At 38.0% G+C, this 22,412-nt stretch overlaps 1 protein-coding gene across 1 annotated transcript in view; it reads right to left on the bottom strand.

Annotated features, from left to right (window-relative positions):
* Positions 1-22,126, bottom strand: part of Pdk (pyruvate dehydrogenase kinase) — a 59,882-nt gene extending 37,756 nt beyond the window's left edge. The window contains exon 1 of the mRNA XM_089254102.1: positions 21,665-22,126. Within this exon, the coding sequence (XP_089110228.1) occupies positions 21,665-21,767 (103 nt within the window). The 5' untranslated portion in view covers positions 21,768-22,126. The remainder of the gene's footprint in view (positions 1-21,664) is intronic.
* Positions 22,127-22,412: the final 286 nt, after the last annotated feature.

Below are 22,412 nucleotides of genomic sequence, written 5' to 3'. Positions count from 1 at the left end.
GCGGAGGTGAGATATGCAAATGATTAGAATTCCAGCGCAGACGCACATCACGCGCGCCACTTCAAAGCGCTATTTAAGGCTTGGAGATTTCGACGATTTGAAGTACGGCAATTGTGTTTTTCTTGTGGTTTTTTCAAAAAAGCTATCATCTTTTGATCAAGTATCCGAGTTCGACAGAGGAAGGATAGTGGCCTACCGAGATTGTGGATTATCTTTCAGGGAAATCGGTAGTCGTGTTGGACGAAACCAAACAACTGTAATGCGGATATGTGATCGTTGGATGCAGGAGGGTACGACGGACCGACGTGTTCGATCGCATCCACCTCAGTGCACCACTTCACGTGATGACAGGCGTATTGTGCGTATGGCAGTGACGGATCGCTCAGCCACATCACCAACCATAGCACAGCACATTCAGTCTGTACCGCATCATCCAGTGTCTGCGTGTACCATTCGACGCCGTTTACAGCAGAGTGGTCTGTCCGCAAGACGTCCATTGCTTCGTCTACCCTTGACGCAGAACCACAGACGTCTCCGCCGCCAATGGTGCGATGAAAGAAGGATGTGGACGGCACAATGGAATGAAATTGTCTTTACTGACGAGTCACGCTTCTGTCTGCAACACCACGATGGTCGGATTCGAGTATGGAGACACCGTGGAGAGAGGATGCTGAACAGCTGCGTTATGCACCGCCACACTGGTCCTGCACCGGGTATTATGGTATGGGGCGGTATTGGATATCACTCTCGCACTTCTCTAGTACGCATTGCCGGTACTTTAAAAAGCCAGCGCTACATCTCCGAGGTGCTGGAGCCAGTTGTCCTTCCTTACCTTCAGGGCTTGCCCACAGCCATATTTCAACAGGATAATGCGCGACCACACGTGGCACGCATTGTCCAAAGGTTCTTCGTCAATCGCCAGATTGAATTGCTTCCCTGGCCAGCTCGCTCTCCGGATCTTTCGCCGATAGAAAACATGTGGTCCATGGTTGCTCAACGATTGACCCAGATTACATCCCCAGCTGCCACACCAGATCAACTTTGACAACGCGTGGAAGCTGATTGGTCTGCTGTACCCCAAGAACACATCCAAAGTCTCTTTGAATCAATGCCGAGGCGTGTGGCAGCGGTGATCTCCAACAATGGCGGCTACTCTGGCTACTGATTTTGGCAGGAACCACACTTCACAGAAGTCTATAAATTTAATCATTTGATGCTTGGTCAACATGTTATCTACAAAATAAATATTGTTGCGATATCTCTTGTCTTTCTTGGTGTTGCAATTTGGGTGGCCAGCAGTGTATTTTTATACTGAAAAACGAATTGTCAGACAAATATTTTTTTTTCGGTTTAAATTCTCTGGTTAGAGAGAGTTAATTTAGAGAAATCGAAATTAAATACGTGTATACAATATCAACTCAGGTTCCCGTACCTAGAAATTGAATGTAAACACAGAAATATTAATTGTTGGCAACGGGTGTTAGTAAATTTCACTTACATGTGCCGATATACACATTGTCCGTAATCAATAGCTCTTACCTCCCATAAATGTTTTGTTGCATTTTACCAAAATGGAAAAACTATTGTATCGAGGAGAGAGCGAGCGGCACAAGGGAAAGTTATTCGAATGAATTAGCAATGTAATCTCCTTATTAATAAGACAAGTTACGATCAAATGGTATAAAGATATTTCTAACAACCGAAAATATATCAGCGATAAGTGATGATCAAGACACCCATATTTCAATTCTAATGAACGAGGATTAATTAAAGTATAGGCCCATATTTATGTGTCAATGAATTAAGACGGGCTACACACGCCAGTATCACTATAATTTCCTGCACTCAAGGTCTGCCGCTGTAATATTTCAATCGTTCAGTTTTATCAAAACTTGCATATCTTCCGTGTTTCAATTCATTTGGATTAAGGAATTAAGAAAAATTGCTTCCTGCTAAAAAAAAAAAGAGGATGCAATAATCAAATCCAGAGTCCATACAGAAAAAAAATCAAAAACTATATCGATAAACTTGTGTGTGTGTGTTACGTAGTTTAGCTAAATCTGTTCGTATAACCACACTTCTCAACCCTTTAAGCGGAATTGACGAAATATCTCGTCTTCATAAAAGTCTCTTATTTTAGTACTGACAAGCAAAGATATTTTGTGAAGTTGATTTCTCGATGGAAAACTTTTCCCTATACCCTCAGTTTGCACGTGCTGAAAATCGGAAGAAAACCTACTTAATTAAAAAAGATGGCATTTTGAAGTGGGGGGGGGGGGGGTTAGTGATTTCGCTTAACCGGTTAAGCACCAATTAGAAATTTATACCAATTTATTTATTATTGTCAAGGTATTTTTACAAAATACCTGGGCTTGTCAATGCTAAAATAAGAGGCTTTTATGGAGACGAGATATCTCGTCATCACCACTTAAAGGGTAAATACGCTTTCAAGGGAAGAAAAAATCGCTTATGGGTTTACTTTTATCATATCCTACTTCAATTTAACAGGCATTTTTACGTTAAACTACCCATGCATTGCATATTATCACATATCTAAAATCTAACAAGTATAAATAAACTATCGAGAAGACTTTCTTATTCACCTTTACTTTTTGTTTGACTGTTGGTGATATATTCAAAAGTCGTGCCAACTGGCTTTCGTCCATAGCCCTATCCTCACAAGAATAATCGGAATTATTACGATAGAGTTGAAAGAAAACAAAATTATCCCCTTAGTTTGACGCAAGTGCCGTATATACATAGCTAAATTTAAATAAGTTACGCTTATGTAAGGCTACGATTTAACATAAAACAACTTGTGTTTTAAGTAAGCAAAGTGCATTAGCATCAGAGACGTCTTAACATCATCATAGGCACCCGGGTCAAGTGATTTTTCTGACAAAGAAAAATTGGAATTTTTCAAAAGTTCAGGAATTTGCCAGGTAGGGCCTCAGAACCATCCCTACCTGGCAAACTTTCCGAAAAATTCAACTACCTCTCATTTTTCTGAGGCCTCTCTCTTTAAGAGAGCGGTGATTAACATACTCAACCTGTGTAATGGAATTTATTTATTTTTAGCAAAGTATTCAGATGACGTCGGGTGCAGCAATGATAACGGTGGATTCGAGGGGTTTTCCTTAATAGTCTACAAGCTAATCGTCACCTGCTAGTGGAGCTGAAAATGTCAAATTTGATTTTTTTATGACCTTCCAAATCGGTCTAATTCCGAACTAAAGATAATGGATATCGTAACTAGAGCCCGGAAGTTCAGGTAAAATGCCATAAATGCTGTATTTGCCTATTTTCAAATTTTTTGGTAAAAATGCCTTTTTTGAAATTTTTCGGCCATAAAAAAAATCTAAAATTTGGATATTTTGAGCATTGAGAACAAAATTGCTCTTTTTAAAATTTTCCAACTCTGAGTATTAATTATCAGAGAAAGAGCCCACCTTCCCCCTTCAGCCCCATTCAAACGCAAATAAGTGACCCGAGAGATAGGGAACTTGGTGTCAAAATGGATTAACTTTGCTTTGACCGGATGATGTCAGACGTGAATGATTTTGTTTCAGATTAACGCAGCCCATGTTAGAAAAGCAGAGGAAAATTAAAAATTTGTTTCTCCACATACCATGCCTCGCTCAGGCATTGGACTGCATTGTATAATGTATAGATGACCGATGACTGTCCCAAGAGGTCATCAGTGGACGTTATGGCTAACATAAGTCCGGGTAGGAGCAGACAGGGCTCTGTAGGTCCCCATTGTTTTTTTTATACATCATAAATCCCTGCAAACAACCATGACTATATATTTTACATACATATTTAGCATTCGATTACATTGACCAGAGTCACCCACAGGGGTCATGGCCGTCTTAACAGCATCATGGGCCGCCGGGCCAAGTGGTTTCTATGAGGCACTACCTGGTAAATTCTAGGAAATTTTAACTAGATCTCGTTGTCGTGAGGACCCTCTACTCTTGAGGCCCGGGTGAGCCCATGCGTTAAGACGGCACTGACAGGGGTGTGCGACAGATGCGGCCACACAGGGTCCCGCGTTTGAAAGAGTCTCGCGTAAGTGGTAATATAAAAGAAAGTTAAATTTTTTTACAACGATAGAACAAGGTACCTATGTTCCAACTATAGAAATGATAATTATTCCCCAAATAATACAACAAATAAACGAGAATTATTCGCAACTAGAAGGGGGGCGCCCCAAAGATCACTTTCTCTACAGGCACTGCGTCTGACCCTGTAATTGATCTAATCTTGAGGGTCTATTAACATTTTATTTTGGGATTAAAATCGATTTAACTTGGATAATAATGCAGTTATTGTAAACTATAATTGAAACAAGTAGACGGATTAAGAGCAACCAATTTGTCGACCAGTTTTTGTAGTTATTTTTTCTTCCTTCCATAAATTATAAATGCCTCTTTTTAGTGCCTTTTTGTCTGCACATTTCGACTATTTTTAGTGCCTAAATTTCCGGGCTCTAATCATAAGTATATATAGGGTGCGTAGCTACCAGCATACCCCGAATTTTACTGGCGAATCATTGATCCTGGAGGTATACTTCCAATTAGAAAAAGTATGCAAATAACGTGTAGAATTCAGATGAATCGTTCATGTTGTAAGGGGTTGTATAGTAAATAAAATGTAAAAATTAATTTGCCATACGAACACCCTGTACTCAAAAAGCTAATGAGAAAGTTCTTGTTCTGGCTTTCCTGATGGCAAAAAAAAAAAAAAAAAAAATTACGTTTCTAAGTGCAGTAGTCAATGAGATATTTGAATTCAAAAACGGAAAAAGGTTGGGGGAAAAAGCAGGATAAATAGGGATATAATACGCACATAAACGCGTTTTACCCGCATTTATGCCGTCGTTTTAATTAATGTTTAACAATCGTTGGTTTATAGAAGTTAGGGTGATGTTCTCAAAACTTCAGTTTCGTAACTGATAGGAACAAATTTCGTCGATAGGAACAAATCACTGCATATATTTTTATGTGCACCTCCATAAAATGGAAACCTGTCTAGAACGAAAAATAATTTCAGTCTCTTGACTTTCCGTTTTATACAGGTTTCACTGTATAAGGCCACAACAGGCAAAATGCCTAACGAGGTGGCGAGAAAAAGATGCCCATAACAAATATGGATTTCATATATTTCTAAAATACAGCAACCTCCAATCAAAAATGCAATCATACAAACTAAAGACTATATATACACGATAAAATATAATACAATGCCCACAAAAAATATTTACTGTTGTATTATCTAATAGATAACTTCTCGATTTACCTCAACATGTTTATCGTATTTCTTTTTAAACGTGGCAATTGTGTTAGAATTTATTACTCCCGGGGGTAAGCTATTCCATTTATTAACAACTCTATTAGAGAAAAATTCCCTGCGACACCACAACCTAGAATTCTCCCTTACCAATCGATACTAGTGTACCCCTTGTCAAAGCAGTCGATTGACGGCGTATTAATAATTCATGGAAGGACCCTCTTGGTTATACATCGAATGAATCGGAAAAACTCTGCACTATGTTATACAACTATCCCTCACTATAAAGAGATTTTGAAAATTTAATTTTAAAATTGCGGGTCCCCTATTATTTGATTCAATCCTGAAAATGGGCTTGTAAATTAGAGGTATGACATGATTAAAATGACAAAATCGGTTGGATTTGCTGATGTAGGAGAAACAAAAATGTGGAAGAAATGCTCGAATTCATATATAATATATATCTCACTAATGAATATATTAGTTACACATCGACAATGCCATTAGAATTTCAATCGTATAGAAAAAGATCCTAATGAATCTAGCATGTCATATTTGTGAGGAATATGCAGAATTCTCTACTTTTGCTTCCAAAGTTTTTATAAAGAGACGAATAATGCTGCTTGTGAGCTGAATCTCGACTACTTTTATTAAAAAGTTATCAGTCTATCATATCAGATTCAGTCAACATCCACACTCGCTAGACTCGATCAGAAGTAGTGAGGACAGAGGTAAAAAGTATAAATATTCAGGGCCGCAACTAGATGCTTGGTCAGCCGAGGCAAGCTCGCATTTTGGCGACCCTTGTAATGTTGAAGATGTTAAAAGGTGAAATTTGCGCCCTCTCTCGTCCGGCACACTAAAAACCCACCAGCTCCCCCCACCCCTAATTATTGCCCAATAAATCTCGTCAATTTAGACTAAAGTGTTAAAATACTAGCCTAAAATCAAGCCTTAAAATGACGAGATTTATTTACAAGTATTCTATAATAGGGTTGTTAATAAATGGAATAGCTTACCCCCAGAGGTAGTAAATTTTAACACAATTGACACGTTTAAAAAGAAATACGATAAACATGTTGGGGTAAATCGAGAAGCTATCCATACTTAGAATAAGACAGGGGCGTAGCCAGAAATTTCGTTCGGGGGGGGGGACCACTTTCATTTTGGGGGGGGGACCAAAGTGACAGAACAATGGATTTGGCCATCTTTTTCCCTTTTTTCGGTCATTTTCTCACATTTCGGGGGGGGACCAGACCCCCAAGTCCCCCCCCCCCTTGCTACGCCCTTGGAATAAGACAACCATAAGTATTCTTTATGGGCATTGTATAATATTTTATCATGTGTATATATTGTTTATAATTTTTGTGATTGTGTTTTCAATTGGGTTGCTGTAATTTTGAAATATATGGCATCCATATTTGTTATGGGCATCTTTTTCTCAGCCACCTCGTTGGGCATTTTGTCTGTTGTCGCGTTGTATTTGTATGAATAATTTATTCATTGAAAAAAACCCCAAATTTTACTGCTGGAAGTTTGGTTTATTTTTTTTCTTATCCCTCTGAAAAAAATCCCTATACAGTTAATCCCTATTAACAGTTATAATCCATGTTAAATTTAAATCACTTGAAGCGATTTCGTCTTACGCGATTATTTTGCATAACCAATTAATCGATTAAAGCGGGGAACGCCTGTACTGTACTATGTGGCCAGAAAATGTTTCTTCACGAAATACGGTAGTCCCTTGTGAGCCCCCAAAGCAAATGTTTTGAATTATTCTGCAACGAACCCTTGGCTGCCTGGAAATGCTCTTCAATAAAAAAATTACCATAACAGGTTTTTTTTAACATTTTTCTTGAAATTTTTCCAGATTTTCTGCAGTAGCATCGATTGTTCTGCGACGTACGTCGCCGATTTCGGCATATTCTTCTTTGGGGCTTGTGAGAGCAAAAAGTTTTCTCACTCTTTGTACGTACATCAGTCCCAGCAGTCATTTGACGATTGACAAACATTCGTGTCACATACACATGCATTGTAGTTTATATTTTTTGTTATGGAGGTTCGAATAAATCGAAAATCTAATCCAAAGGTTCGAATTACTCTCGGGAACCCCTTAGCGTTAGGTCGGTTACCCACTGAATAACTTTTCGCCACCACTAGCAGCCTTTAATACGTAGTAGAGTACTGTACCAGAAAGCAGACGGCTCATGACTTCAAGAGTAATACACGCAATTATATACGAGCATTTTAGAAATGCTTAAATCAGCTCAAATATACTTAATATTTATTTATATATATATATTTCACGAGTCTGGCTCAAATTTGTTGAGAGGAACATTTTTGGGGGAGGGAGTTAATTATTTTTTCCTCTAAAAAAAAAACAAAAAAAAACATCGGTGCTATCAATTCCATCCTCGAGTAATAAAATCATCACACACTGAAAAAATTGGAATGGGCCACGGGCATGAATTTGTAATTTTTTTTCCGGACAGAATCGGAGTTTTTCGCACTCAGCGCCATAATTTCCTCAAATGCTAATGATTTGCTTTTCTTTTACTGGTCAACCGAACGATCGCCCCGTCCATATTCCAAATGCTTTTCTTTTACTACATAAATGTTACAGTACTTGTAATCGAACGGCACCCCATACAACGCGATAACATGCAGGATACTAAATTACGTTGTGAGACAATGACAATTTTAGTAACTACGCACTTCATGTTTGCGACACTATTGCGCCATTCGATGACGATATATCCACATCAAACTCTTGTTATTAGATACATTGAATCTTTCTCTTTGCAACGAAATATTCAAAAAACGTGTCGTCTGTAAGTTATTTCGATTCAGTGTCTGACCTATTTTCACCAGACAACTTTTCAAACTGGCATTCCGATTTATATGAATCGCTATCGTCAAAAAACGCGCATTAAAAATTGTTGATAAAAGTAAAAAAAGCGAAGTGTAAAAATTTTCGGAGAAATTATGAGCACCTAAGAACTTATTAAATTTAAGCCAAAACTCACGTAATTCAAATAGTAAAGATTGCCACGGAATTTTTCCCGACATAGAACGCTTTCGCAAATGAACACGCACGGCGATGTGATACAGTATTATGATAATTTGCGAGGAGCTAAAACCAAAACTACCAGTACAAACTTACAGTTTGTATAAAAACAGGATGGAAGTGCAATTAGAGATGCTTGACAAGCAAACAGCAAAAGTGACAGGGAGGGGGGGGGGGAAACCCAGACGCTTTTTTCTAATGACTACATGTATCTGAAGAGAGATCACACAGTGCAAGGTCGAATGTTCAACAACAGTAACTCCACGTTTCATAAATAAAGTTATAAAATTTTTAATTCACCAACTTGCGGATTCTTGAAATAAAAAAATTCAGAGCAGAAACTTGCGGCGCGGGAATACTAAAAATAATTTCTTTCAAAATTAGGCCAGTTACATTCGATAATCGAAATTGATTGGAAATTTTAATAACCGATTGTGACCAGATTTAACGAAGTTAATCTTCAAAAAAATATAATTTAGAGGAAATAAAATAACTGCAGCGAAACGGGTCAAGGAGGATGTCATCAAGTTGTTTCAATATTATTTACTTTCTTGATAAGCTGCTCTGAATTTAAAGCGAGAAATAAATTTAGAACAGAAAATATCTACAAGGTCGCACGCAGCTAACTGATTAGGAAGTCTAAGATAAACTGTTAGACGTGGCTAAATTTTCACAAACGGTGAAAGATCACGTCTAAAAATAGTTCGGCTTCTCTTTGTTATTCTTTTTTGTCGCATTTCAATCGAACCGAATTCAAAACGGGTGAAAAAATTACACGATAGCAGAGACTCGACTTAGTCTGAACTAAAAAAGCTGGTGCGTTGTCACCATCCAGCCATAAAATTACAATTTATTCTTTAAATAAAAGGCATGATCAAGCAAAGTATACGTTTCTGCTGACATGCTCGTATATCAGATTTATACGTTTACACATTTCGTGTCTCGATTCACCGTTTTTTCAACACAAAACTCATCGGATATGGTCATTGCTTCAACTATTAGTTGAATATGCTTTCTTGGTTAATACAGCTGAATCACATGCCTTCGAATGATTCATGTTATGCAGGAATTAAATTAATAATGCGAATTTGTAGATAATTATTTCCACGGAACATTTTTTTTTCACCCACGTTCACTTCAGATAAATATTCTGTACCTCAAAATTGCGCAATTTTTTTCCACTAGTGTTTATTTTACAAGTTCATCAGTTTGATTCTTAATATTAAGTTACTTATAATGCCCACAACACGCAACCTTTAGCTTACAAGCGGTTTTCCAAAGGTAGTCTGCGGGCTGAATTTTAAAACTACAAAATGGGCAAATGCCCCTCTGCCCTTTCTCTAATCGTAACACGATTAGAGAAAGTCAGCCTTAAGTAACAACAGGATTTAATTGCGATTTCTTAGATTGAGAAATCCTTTTATTCACAAGAGAAACGTTCTTGAACCATATTTTATTTTTCTGTGATATCAATTGATACATATAGTAATATTTAATAATGAATTAAAACTGTCTCTGGGCAAGCTGATAACTTGTGAAGTTTTTGAACCTTTAGAAGAAAAATCAGTTGGCTTTTCATCATAATAGCTCTCACACACACGTATTCCATATTACCCGTATGAAATCCGTTCATATGGGTGAATATTCCACCCACATATATCCGTTGCTAGATGCAGGTCTCATCTAAATATTTCCATTGCCGTCTGTCTGACGCTTTTATCGTCAACTACAGCTTTCTGATCTCACCGTTTCATCATGATTGGGGGCATCTATGAACAACGGATGTGGTCTATCTCTGTGTTGTCCTTATTCCATTTACCATACTTTATTTTAAAATAATAAGAAATGGCAGTCCACACAAACATATTGGATAAATCTTTCTTTTAATCTTTTCAAACACTATTATTGCACAATCTTCTATCTGTATTTGACTTGAGATAGATTGATGCAATGGTTTCCTGTCTCTAAGTGGGTATTAGTGGTTAATGAACTACATTATTTAAAATAACAAATTTTAATTCAAGGATGTTTTGTGATAAGAACAGAGCAGCCCTTATAAGAGTATGCGGTAGGCAAATCCCACTCATGGGGAAGGAGGGCTCACAGTAATAAAAAAAATATGAAAATAGCAAAAATGTTCTTTTGTAATAATAGCACAAGAGCTGCGTTTCCACGATGAAAATATTCATGACAATCTAAATCAACGTTTCTGGGATTCGATGAGAGAACGTAATTGAATAGTAGCGGGGCAAATAGTTGTAGTCAATAGTTGCAGTTAAAAAAAATACAAATTACAATGTAGAGTTCCCTAGAACGTGGTTCTGAACCTTTGGAAGCCTGCGGCCCGGTCGATTTCTTTTTTGCGATTGGGAGGCCCGGTCATGCACACGACTAATGGAAAAAAAATGAGGAAAAATGAAACAGCGAGTCACTCACTGCCCGGTTTGACCGATGGCAGGGCCAGCCATTGTCCTAGAACACATAGGTTTCTAACTGGATTCCTTCGAGACTGGTTCCTCCTAGAGATAGATCCTATCTCTAGATAGAGCAGCACCTCCTCTATCTCTAGGAGGTGCTGGTTCAAGTCACGCCGTGGCAGCCCTAAGATTTGCCAGAGCCCAGCAACTTTTTTTTTTCACTTTAAATATCGAATTGAGAGTGTACTTTTCTTTTTGTTGCGCATTTGTTAGAAGTCTTCTCGTCACCTGTTCACTAGCTACTACTATTAATTATTAACGATACATGCACTTCGTAAACGTTGCTATGGGGAATTTCTAACGAATTGGTGCATATCGGAACGCGTGTTCAAAGTGTGTGTGGGGCTTTAACTTATTTATGTTGTTAGAGTTATGCGTGTTTTGTGTGCTAGTGGTACTGCCATCCATCTTCCCATGCCCCCCCCCCCACAAGGGTGAGGCTGACATGACTCTAGCCCTGGGGCCCAGTCTCATTTGTTTTTCCACGCTATAAATTTCCCATAGAGGGGGGCCCGTGAAGGTCCTAGACTAGGGGCCCGACATCAGGATGTGGGAGGCCATGCATCTTCCATATTCTGAAGTGAAAACGACAGATGCCTGAACTATCGTGTTATGTAAGTATCGTGTTGAAGGCCTACCTGCTCCAAGCTTTGATTTTGTGAGCTCTACTTGATTTTATGCCCATTTTTTAAGTTGCTATCATGTTTTAATATGGTCTATCTCAGGAGCGGCTCGAGATTACCTGTTGCCCGGGTGCGAAGTCTCATATGCCGCCCCTAATGGCGACCCTGGCAGGAAGCTGACAGGGCATAAATCCTTTTAATTTTTCTTTTTTTCGCTCTATAAATTAACTGCAGAAGGGGCCATGGAAAATCTGGCTTGGGCCTGCGAAAGATTCCAGCCGCCTAGGGGCCCTGATGCAGGAGCTATGGGGAGGCAATAGTCAGGAAGCGCAAAAAAAAGTACCGCACTGGTACAAATGTTATCTCCAGCAGTCCGATAGCTTACATCAATGCCGTCTTAAGGCACGGCCCGGGGGCCTCACAAAAATGAGATCTGATTGAAATTTTCGAGAATTTCCCTTGTAGAGCTTCAGAAAAATCACTTGGCCCGGGGGCCCATGATGCTCTTAAGATGACCCTCCCTTACATTGTTGTTTCTGGTATTACGGTCAGAGGCCCTGTCCATTTTCTCAATTTTTCCGTTGTCGAGGTATGACTCAAAAGCGTGATATCATGTGAATTTTTACTGTTAAATTTTGGGATCTTAACTAAAATTACGCTGCCGCCCGTTACAACCTGCCGCACCTCTTGCACCCTCGCTTAAGCCGCCCCTGGTCTATCTCTCTGGAAGATGTTGAAAATAAAGTCTTTGTAAAGCATTTGCAAAGTTTCAAAAATAAATTTGCTTTTGAACAATTTACATAACAAAGAAATAAGTTCCAACCATGACATCTACGACAAGTAAAGAAAGCTGTTACGTGGTTTGAACATGCAATAGAAACGAGACCTGAGACAGTGCCTCGTTCGCCATTAAATAAGGCAGCTACTGTTAACAAAACTTTAGTAACATAACTCCTCGATTTTACCCCTCGTTGTAACTTTACAATGCTCTAGATCAGTGGTTCTCAACCGGTGCTCCGCGGCCGCTCGAGAAAAATAAAATCAATTGGTAAATTTTTATGAACAAAAAAAAGAGGCCTACAGGGCTCTGTCATAGAAATTATATACTAAACAGGGCTCTGCGAGTCAAAAAAGGTTGAGAACCGCTGCTCTAGATTCGAACATTCATTTTCTGAAATGTTACCCTAGAATGAAGTTATCTTAATTTTTGTTACATTTGTATCAAAAACGCTGCATATATATTCGTATTTGTTCACAGTTGACTTCCTCAGAGTATATAGGCAATCAATTGCTCTTTGAACTCTTCTCCAAGTAGAATGGAAGTGTGGAAGGTGTTTGACCTATTATGAAACTTACCGTAATTTATGACGAGAATAATAAAAAAAATAACAGAGATAAACCACACGCCTTCTGCCACACACACGAAATCGCTCGTATCTCAACCAATCCCAGCAACAGAATCGTTGGTAAGTCAGACGCCATCAAAATTCAACAGTAAACACAAGAGTTGACGATAAATCAAGGACGGCTTTTTATCACACAACCAATCAGCACTCGAATAAAAGAAAAAAAGTGGACAATAATGATGAGGAAACGGATCCATACTTTGATAACAGAGAGAAAAATTAAAGGAAAACAGTTTCATGTCGAAAGAGAGGGCTTGCGTTTCCATGTACAGGGTGAGCATAAAATTTGTTTGCCTGTTCAGAGCAATCTGCAGTTGTCACCAACAGTCGGATATATGGTAAAATTTGAACACATACTATCCAAAGAATGCCCTCAACGATTCTATGATAAGAAAGTAGTTATAATATCACGGCAATGTGTAGATCTATTCTGGAGGGGATTTGCATTATTTTTTCTTGGAGATACTTTTTGCGAAGAAATTTCTGCTGATGGTCCACAGACGTGTTCTCTCCAGAACTTGATGGTACAATAGCTGCAACAAAAGACAATGTCTTTTTTTAATTGCAGAATTTCTGAGTGCTCCTTTGAAATGGGGTCACCATATTTTCAACTCAAAACGTGAGGATACCCATAGTTGACCATATTTCTTTGAAACAATCGGGAGGGGGTGCATCCATCACCAATTGGCATTCAATGCGTTAGATTCTCATTCATTTATCACGATCAATCGCATCAAACAAAATTTCGAGCCGAAAACTGGTTACACCTAGGTTGGCCATATGCCCAAGGTAGATTTATGTATTTATATATGTATGTATGTACCATCTGTGGGCTATCCTAATTTGGTCACCCTCCGCCCATTCTAATCTAATTTTAATGACCAATTTCCCCAATTTTCCGCTCTGGGCTATAGCTCGCTTCAATTATAGCCCACCACCACCTCCGGTAAATACCCCCCCCCCCCCTCTGAGTATCACTAAGGACACCTGGATAGAGTTATGCAAGAAAGAATAAGAATGTATTCATAGCTTCGTGAGATAGAGCAATAGCCTAGTAACAGACCCCCCAAAATATAGAAAACATTGAGGGGGCTGAAAGCTGTCAGTTGTTTTACCCTCAAACTCCCCGTTGACAGGAGTTTGTAATTTTTTCAGTGTGGGGTTTTCTTCGTGGGGGGGGGGGTTCCCCTTATGAAACCGCCACAGATGTACACGAATCACGCCTTCATGCAAGAGGTGGGGGGAGTGGTGAGTTGCATTGTATATTCATTAATTATTGGGGGCTCAGTTACCTCGTAAAATTTATTGGGGGGCGACTTAAACAACCTCAACTCCCAGGTTCCGGCACCTATGTCTAGTAGGGCTTTGATAAAAAGCACGTAATTGTTTGGTAAAATTCCGAGATGGATTCATCACATTATTTATACATAACATGTTTGGCAACAACGTCACATTGAAGATTTTTGAAAATAATACACATACGTTACATACACAACAAAAAATTGTTTTGGGAATACAGTGGCAGGTGCTATACGTACGCATGCATCACTGGTATGGTGCTGCCGTAAATACATTTTTTTGCAACATTCGCATCAACTGACGGAAATCTCGATTTGAACAGCTGTAAAAGATAAGGTCACTAAGAAATGATATCTTGAAAAAAAGCGGCTTAAAGTGAGAGTTTCAAACGGATAAAAAACTCTCTTCATTCATGCAGTCCAAAGAACAAGACGGGGAAAAAACACAATACTAAATAGAAAGGCCACTGAAACTCGTTTAACTAGATTTATGAGGACAAACACGAGGTTATATATATTTTTTTCACTCAAAGCAACAACTCATTCCGTTGAGTGATTAGTAGCCCTTGCTGAATACATTAACAGCCCTTGGCTAACACAATTCGTCAACAAAAACATTTGTTGATGTTAAATTAAGAAAATGTGTTTAATTTGAAGAAAATTAAACACACGAACCAACGCAAAAAAGAATGGGTATTACTGAGCATTAGTTTAGTTTGAATTTGGTAGTCCATCAAATCCCGGGTTTCTTTGAAACGGTAAATTTGAAAGTGGAATACAACATTTCAATAACCATAAAGTCTGTCTATATCTGTCTATCCGCTGTGGTGGTCGAGTGGTTATATTGCCGGACTCGTGATGCGAGGATCCGGGTTCGAACCCCACAGTGGTGGTCGGCTGAAGTTGGTTTTCTGTGGTTCCCAATTTCAAGGCGCAAATGCGAGCCGATCTCCCCGTTAAAAAGTCTCGCCACAGAGAGCAACAGTCCTACAACGGTAAATCATTCAACCATAACACTTCACTCATAGTTAGTAAAATTGGGGGCAGATGGCAGCACTACACATAACAAGCATTACACAGAAACAAACTTTACGTCAGGTTGCACTACACGTACACGCACATTCCCGCATGTACCGATTCGTTGGGGGGTTCCGCGGGGGGAGGGGTGCATGTGTGGTGTAGCAGTTGTAGGAAGGGGCTCGGGGATCCATGATGTTCTTAAGTCAGCCACCTCGTTGGGCAATATGCCTGTTGTGGCATTGTATTTGTATTAACAGACATCTTTAGTCTACTATTCACTGAAGCAACCAAGAGTGCTCGATGCTTATGCCTGATTAGCTGTTAACCGCGGCTTTGCTTGCGTGGATTTGGTAACCAGAAAATCACTCGGTGATGATTTTATATAATTAACTTTTAATACTTCCCCCATATAACATTTGAACACTTCATGACCTACTTGGGTGATGGACTTTTAGAAATCCCTTCTTAGTGAGTGTCTACATTACAAAACAAAATTACTGACCAACTTTCATATTTATAGCTTCAGCGGTTTTGGCTCGGCGTGATTTCTCCATATGACCCCGCCCCTTATTGAACACCCTTATGACCCATTTAGGGGTCTAATTTCAAGAAACCCTTTCTTAGTTTCTACGTCACGAAATAAAACTTCTGATAAATTTCATGCATATAAGTGGCTTCGGCTCGACATGATTTCTCTCTGTTACTTTTGAACCTCCTTTATGACCCCCTTAGGGGTCAAATTTTGGGAAATCTCCTTCTTAGTTGGTCTTTACGTCATGAAACAAACCTTCTGACCAAATTTCATGAATAGCTTTGGCTCGGCCTGATTTTTCTATGTAACGTTACCTTTGAACCCCCTCATGACACCCTTAGGAGATCGAATTTCGAAAAACCCTTTATTAGTGAGTCTTTACGTGATGAAACAAAATCATTCACCAAATTCGATATTTATAGCTTTTAGTGTTGGATTTTGTGCTTGCGAGCACTTGTTCAACGTCCCAAGTAAACCACCTTGTACGAATTGTACTGATGGATTGAAATCATCCTGATTTCATGCATTGGTATGTCAAACTTGCCGTAAGGGTGCTCTTGTTTTGATGATGGGTACAGAAAGTGCTCACAACTAAAAAAAGTTTGAAGATCTCTGGTCTAGTCCAGACCAGTGTTGCCCCTGGGGGGGGGGGGATGGAAGGGTCCAGGGGCGGTAGAAGCTTGGGGTTTAGTATAGGATTCTATTTGTTGGCTCGAGTTGGGGGAGAAGAAAAATTTTTTGAAAAAGAGGTGATGGAACACACAGAAAGTTTGGGAAACTAGAGTCTAGACCATAGTTTCCCAAACTTTTTGTTCCATCCCCCCCCCCTTCTTCAGGAATTTTTTTCTCTCATCGCCCACTCAAGCAAACCCATAGGATCCTATGTTATATTTGTAGCTTCTATCGCCCCCTGGACCATTCCATCGCCCACCAGGGGTGATATTGCCCACTTTGGAAAATACTGGTCTAAACTTTGGAGCGTTGATGAATTACTGAATAACATAGCAAAATGGCACAAATTAGGTAAAGGTAGGTTGGTTGGTTGCAAAAAGACAGAGCAAGCTTGGAGCTATATTATAGAAATAAACATTTGGCGAATTCAGCTTTTAAAATTCATAAGAACCATAGAATATACATCCCTATGTGACAGTTTAGTTTATATATACACTCACGAAAAGATCTTACGACAGTGGATTCTTTTAACCTTTTGTCTACTGACGGTACTTTGAAGTACCAGGTGAGATAATTTGTTATGCAAAAACTGTTTAAAAAACAGCATTTTCTTTTTACTTTCATCATTAATCAGAACTAAAATGACCTACCAAATAATTTACATGATAATGATTTATTATTATCATTATACTTAAATTTCTATTTTAATTTTTTTCTCATTTTCTTCTTTACTTTTCAACATGTGGTAGATAAAGAGTTAAGAGATTGTGCTTGAAGGTACCAAATAATGTTTTAGTATAGAATTAAGTCTTTCTAGATGCTACCATCTATTTTTCAAAATTCAGCCCTATCAATCATTTTTATTTTTAGTTACATATAGGTTGTTTAACATAATTGAAATCTATTTAGAGTTTCAAACTGTATTAAACTAATTATTCATGCAATTGAAGCAGGGGCGTAGCCAGAAACTTCGTTCGGGGGGGGGACCACTTCCGTTTCGGGAGGGGACCAAAGTGACAGAACAATGGATTTGGCCATCTTTTTCCCTTTTTTCTGTCATTTTCTCACATTTCGGGGGGGGGGGGGGGGGAGAACCAGACCCCCAAGTCCCCCCCCCCTCGCTACGCCCTTGAATTGAAGTGACTCTTTACAAATAAAATTAAAAAAAAAATGAATGAATTAATTGAAAATGGTGACATCTCGGATGAGACAGCAACAATTACAGGTTTCCTGAAATACTCGCAAAATCTCAATTTTTTTCAAAGGAAAGAAAAATCCATTATCCAGTTAAAAATTTACATCACCTTATATCATGAAAATAGCTATCAACAGTTTAAATCAGTGATGAACTGAATTTGTTATTTCCTCCTGGAGTTACATTCAGATAAAAAATTAAGGTTTGAGAGAGTCATTTTTTACACGTTCAAGGGACATACCTCTTCATCTTTAAAGAGTGCTTGCGCTAAAATTAGGACTGGTTCATAAGGCAGGATTATGGTTTCAGTAATAACATTTATTTTCCATCCATAGTCAAGGACTAAAAATGCTCAAGAACTAGATTTTTATTAAAGACAAGAAGCATGGAGTCTTAAAGTCAATACAAAAATTTACTATATTCAAAATGTAAATTAATGAATATAGCTGCTCCTGAAAAACAAAGTATAAAGTTCTGCAGCCTATAGAGTAGAAGTTAGATATGCTGAAAATATCAAGTCACCTTTAAAAGGTCATTTCAATAACATTTATCAACTAATTATAGAGAGCACAATGTATGCAACCCTGATAGGGCACAATTCAGCATGGTACCACAGAAAATATAAATTAATGCATCAATAAATAAATTTGTGGTTAAAAACAATTATAGATAGAGATATTAATATAAATAGATATATTACTTGCATATATTAATTTTAATCGTTTAGTATATTTCAGTGATAAAATTTCTCTATTCAAAAATTATTTTCTTTTATGTATGATGAATTTAAAAATTTTGGTACAGCCAAGGCGGGAACTAGATGGGGTGGGGGGCGAAAAGGGGCAACTGCCTTAGGCAGAAAAATATAGAGGGGGGCAGCAAATTTTAGGTGGGAACAAAAACAATGACATAAAATAATTTGAAAAATATTTCAACATGCATAGATGAAAGCATAAATTGTATTTCAACCCATCACTCTGAATAAGATGAACCCAATGAGTCCAAGAGAAAATTGTAAATATTTATATTTTTTGAAAAATGGAAAATTGAACCATGCAGATATTCAAATTGTTTTTTAATTAATTTAAAAGAGCTTAGTTGTGATATAATAATCGCTTTGAATAATTTATAAAATAAATATTATTCCCGACTCTTTACTGCCTGCTTTTTAATTAATATTAAATTATTTATTACAGGAGCAAAATATAATTTCATAATTTCATTATACAGAGGAACTTGAGGAAGGTTTGCAAGAAGAATTCCTTCAATAATGGTGGTTACAATTCAAAACCTTTGTATATCAAAGTAAACGTTCACGTAAGAAATAATGAAAACTCAAATGTTTCGTTACATAAAACTCACACCAGCCATGATTCTATTCACAGATAAAGGGCAATTCAATTTCTAGGATTTTTAGAAACAACGGTCACTATATTTTTGAAACTTACTCTCAAATGCAGGGTTTGATGAATTTTTAGAAGCCAAAAAAAATTTCCAGAGGAAAATTGGTCAAAAATAATTTTTATTTTCCTATCCGGGATATACTGACCCTTTTTCATATTGGTGCATGTGTTGACACAGAGTCTAAAAATTTTGTGTTCCCTCAGAAACCAATTCAGCAACCACACATACAAAATTTTAGGAGATAGCATAGAATTTTAGTCTCAGATTAGTGATGTCAGATTTGTCAATCCCTACCAAAAATGTAAAAATTTTGGGAATATCTCAGAAAAGAGATTAATACTATCAACCATTAATTTTTGTCTTGAGGTGATCCTGAGTCAAACAGGTGTCAGAACCACCATGACTAGGATAGAAGATGTTTGGTTAGTTAGCGAATCTGTATGACATTTTTCAGAGATTTTTCACATTGCGGTGGCATGAAGAAACATCTGGATGGGAGCTTCTGCACAGAGTATTGTGTTACAATAATTTCAGCTGGCGAACATAACAAAAATCAATATAACACTAGTCTTGAAAAATCAGTCTCTTAAAAAAGTTCAGGGTTCCGGGCAAGGGCGTAGCGAGGGGGGACTTGGGGGTCTGGTCCCCCCCCGAAATGTGAGAAAATGACCGAAAAAAGGAAAAAAGATGGCCAAATCCATTGTTCTGTCACTTTGGTCTCCCCCCCCCCCGAAATGAAAGTGGTCCCCCCCCCGAACGAAATTTCTGGCTAGGCCCCTGGTTCCGGGTAATTTGAGCTATTAAAAAATTATTATTTTTTAAACTCCCTATAAAAACATCTCTTGTACTGTTCTTCCCCCCCCCCCCGGAAATATAGGCAGTCTCAGTCTACAATGAATCAAGTTGTGCAATTAGGAACATAACTGCTGGTCTTGACTAATCGGTGCCCGAGTGGCATGGTGGTAAGATGCTCGTCTACCATCGTGAAGGTTGTGGTCGTCAGGGTCCCGGGTTCGAACCCAAGTGGGGGATATAGATATTTTCCCTAACGAACTCAAGGTGACCACAGATAGACAGCACCTTCACTTCCAACCCATCTTACTAATGGCAGTAAATTGCAATATAGCGATATGGCCAGAGTTGGTGTTTGGTGAAGTGGTCTTGACTAATCACAGGCACCAGGTCATCGTGGCTATAACAATAATCACCTACAAAATGATATTACTCTCTAGTTCTAATGCACTTTTAATGTTGTTAATATATTCCATCTATAATGATAACTCCTTTATAAAAATATGTTCCTTCTGTCCTTCAAGTATTGCTATATAGGCGTTTCAGTGTATTATCTTTGATGATTTTTTGCAGGTAGGAAGTAGTAAACATCTGTTAAAAGAAATATAATTTGAAATGATTTCATATGACATAGATGATAATTTAGGCTTTCTCCGAATCTATTATACTCACATTTATACTGTAGTCTTTTAATAATTCGAGTCTCGAAACTCCTAGGTTACAGATATTCTGAGGTGCTGAAATTTTTTAAAATTGCTTCTCAAAGCTCTGTTTTAAACTGTCTTAAACTATCCAAAACTCAGTGTCAAAATATAACAAGGAAACCAATGGGTTTTCTTTTAATGATGATACTAAAAAAACTGCAAGCAGATGAAAAACTTTGTAAAAGCTTCACTTGATTTCAGTCTTTGATGTTGCTGTAATTTCAATTGAAAGGAGGTCTTGATCTCCTAGATTGGGGTTTCCGGTGGAACCCCAAGCCCCATTTAAATTTAGAGTGCAAAAAAAAAAAAAAAATAAATAAAAATATTGAACCCCCCGTCAGCCTCCCTTAACCAGAGTAATGGGTCTCAGCAGTTGTGTAATGACAAGCTGCTGAATTAAGAGCAAAATAAGTAGGAATGGGACCAGCTCCCCCTCCCCCACTTGGAAACCTTAAAACAATGTTTTGCATTGTTCTGCACAGAGCCCTCAGCTGACTGATAATGTTCTGCAGTAAAACAAGTGTGTGTGTGTGTATTGGCGTACGCAAGGGGGGGGGGGTTGGGTTTCTAACCCCTCCTCTTGAGCCAAGATTACAGTGTTATTTTGCAGGAAAAAAAAGTAAAACCCTCTCAGAAGGGAAAAAAATTTTAAACCCCCCCCCCTCGAGAAAATTCTGCGTACGCCTATGTGTGTGTGTAATAATTTTTTCCACACTTTCCTTTAAATTTTCCCTGAGATTGTTCAGCAGAAACACTAATATTTCTTTAATGTACATCACAATTTTCGGCATATTCTGCTTTGGGGCTTGGAAAGACATTTTCTATTACTTTTCTGAGGTAATCTCAGTCCCGTTTACCTTGGATTATTGAGACTCTACCATACCCCCCTTAAAAATTAACAATTTTGAGGTGACAATCAGTGATCCCAGTCATATAATAAAAAGGCAAAATTATTATAGTGGGAAATGCACTTCCCAAAAGATTTGATGAGAAATTGGTGGGAAACAGATCCTAAGTCCCATGAAAGGGTTAAAGTTGAATTTTTGAAATCATAATATATACATTAATGTGCAAAAAAAAAAAAAATTCGGTTCCTACAAGAACACGTCAAGATTCTCAGATATATTTATAAGAACCAAAACAACTTAAATTGCATATTAAAAAAAAAATAATTATACTCACCGAAATCGAGAAACTGCTTGATTGAAAGTGATGATGGATTAAACTGAGAATAATAATCCAACATCTTAGCAATATCTTTGCAAAGCTTGGCGGAGATCCTCATGATGAAATTGGGTTCTTGTTTCTCCAAGAGAGAAAGGCAAATACTGGATTTATGGAAGACTTTGGAATAACAACGAAATTGGATACTTCTAATGAAAATTAATTAAGTATTCTTCGTTAGCTAATAGGTGAATCGGAATGGAAGCCCAACATGAGAGTATGTCAAATAACAAATTATAATTTGTAACTTTTCTCGCTCGAAAACAAAAACACTACATTTAGAGAGTTCTTTAAAAGGCGAATGTGGAGAGAAAAAGCTCAGCACAAAATAAGAGGAAAAAATAATCCTACGTCTACATAAATAAATAAACAACAGTAGTCAAGTAAAATCTGATTGGCACAAGTGGGGTGTGTGTCATTGACGTCATAGGACGTCCGGGCATAGACGAAATAATAATAATCGCTGCGCGCTTGCGCAATAAAAAAATAATTTCCCCTAAAAATAATCCCTAAATCATAAAAAATAATTACAGTCAAACCTCGGTTTACGAACTTAATTCGTTCCGGAAGTCTGTTCGTAAACCCAATTGTTCGCGAACCGAAATAATTTTTCCCGTAGGAATCGATGCGAAATGGATTAATCCGTTCCTGGGACTTCTAGTGTCAATACGGTGACCATACGTCCCATATGTTCTGGGACATACCC

This window comes from Pholcus phalangioides, unplaced genomic scaffold (assembly GCF_987345545.1).
Source record: "Pholcus phalangioides strain wild (caught in Gottingen) unplaced genomic scaffold, Ppha-v1.0 ptg000039l_1, whole genome shotgun sequence".
Classification (NCBI taxonomy): domain Eukaryota; kingdom Metazoa; phylum Arthropoda; class Arachnida; order Araneae; family Pholcidae; genus Pholcus; species Pholcus phalangioides.
Note: the sequence above shows the minus strand (reverse complement) of the source record. Positions and strands in the feature narration are given on the sequence as shown.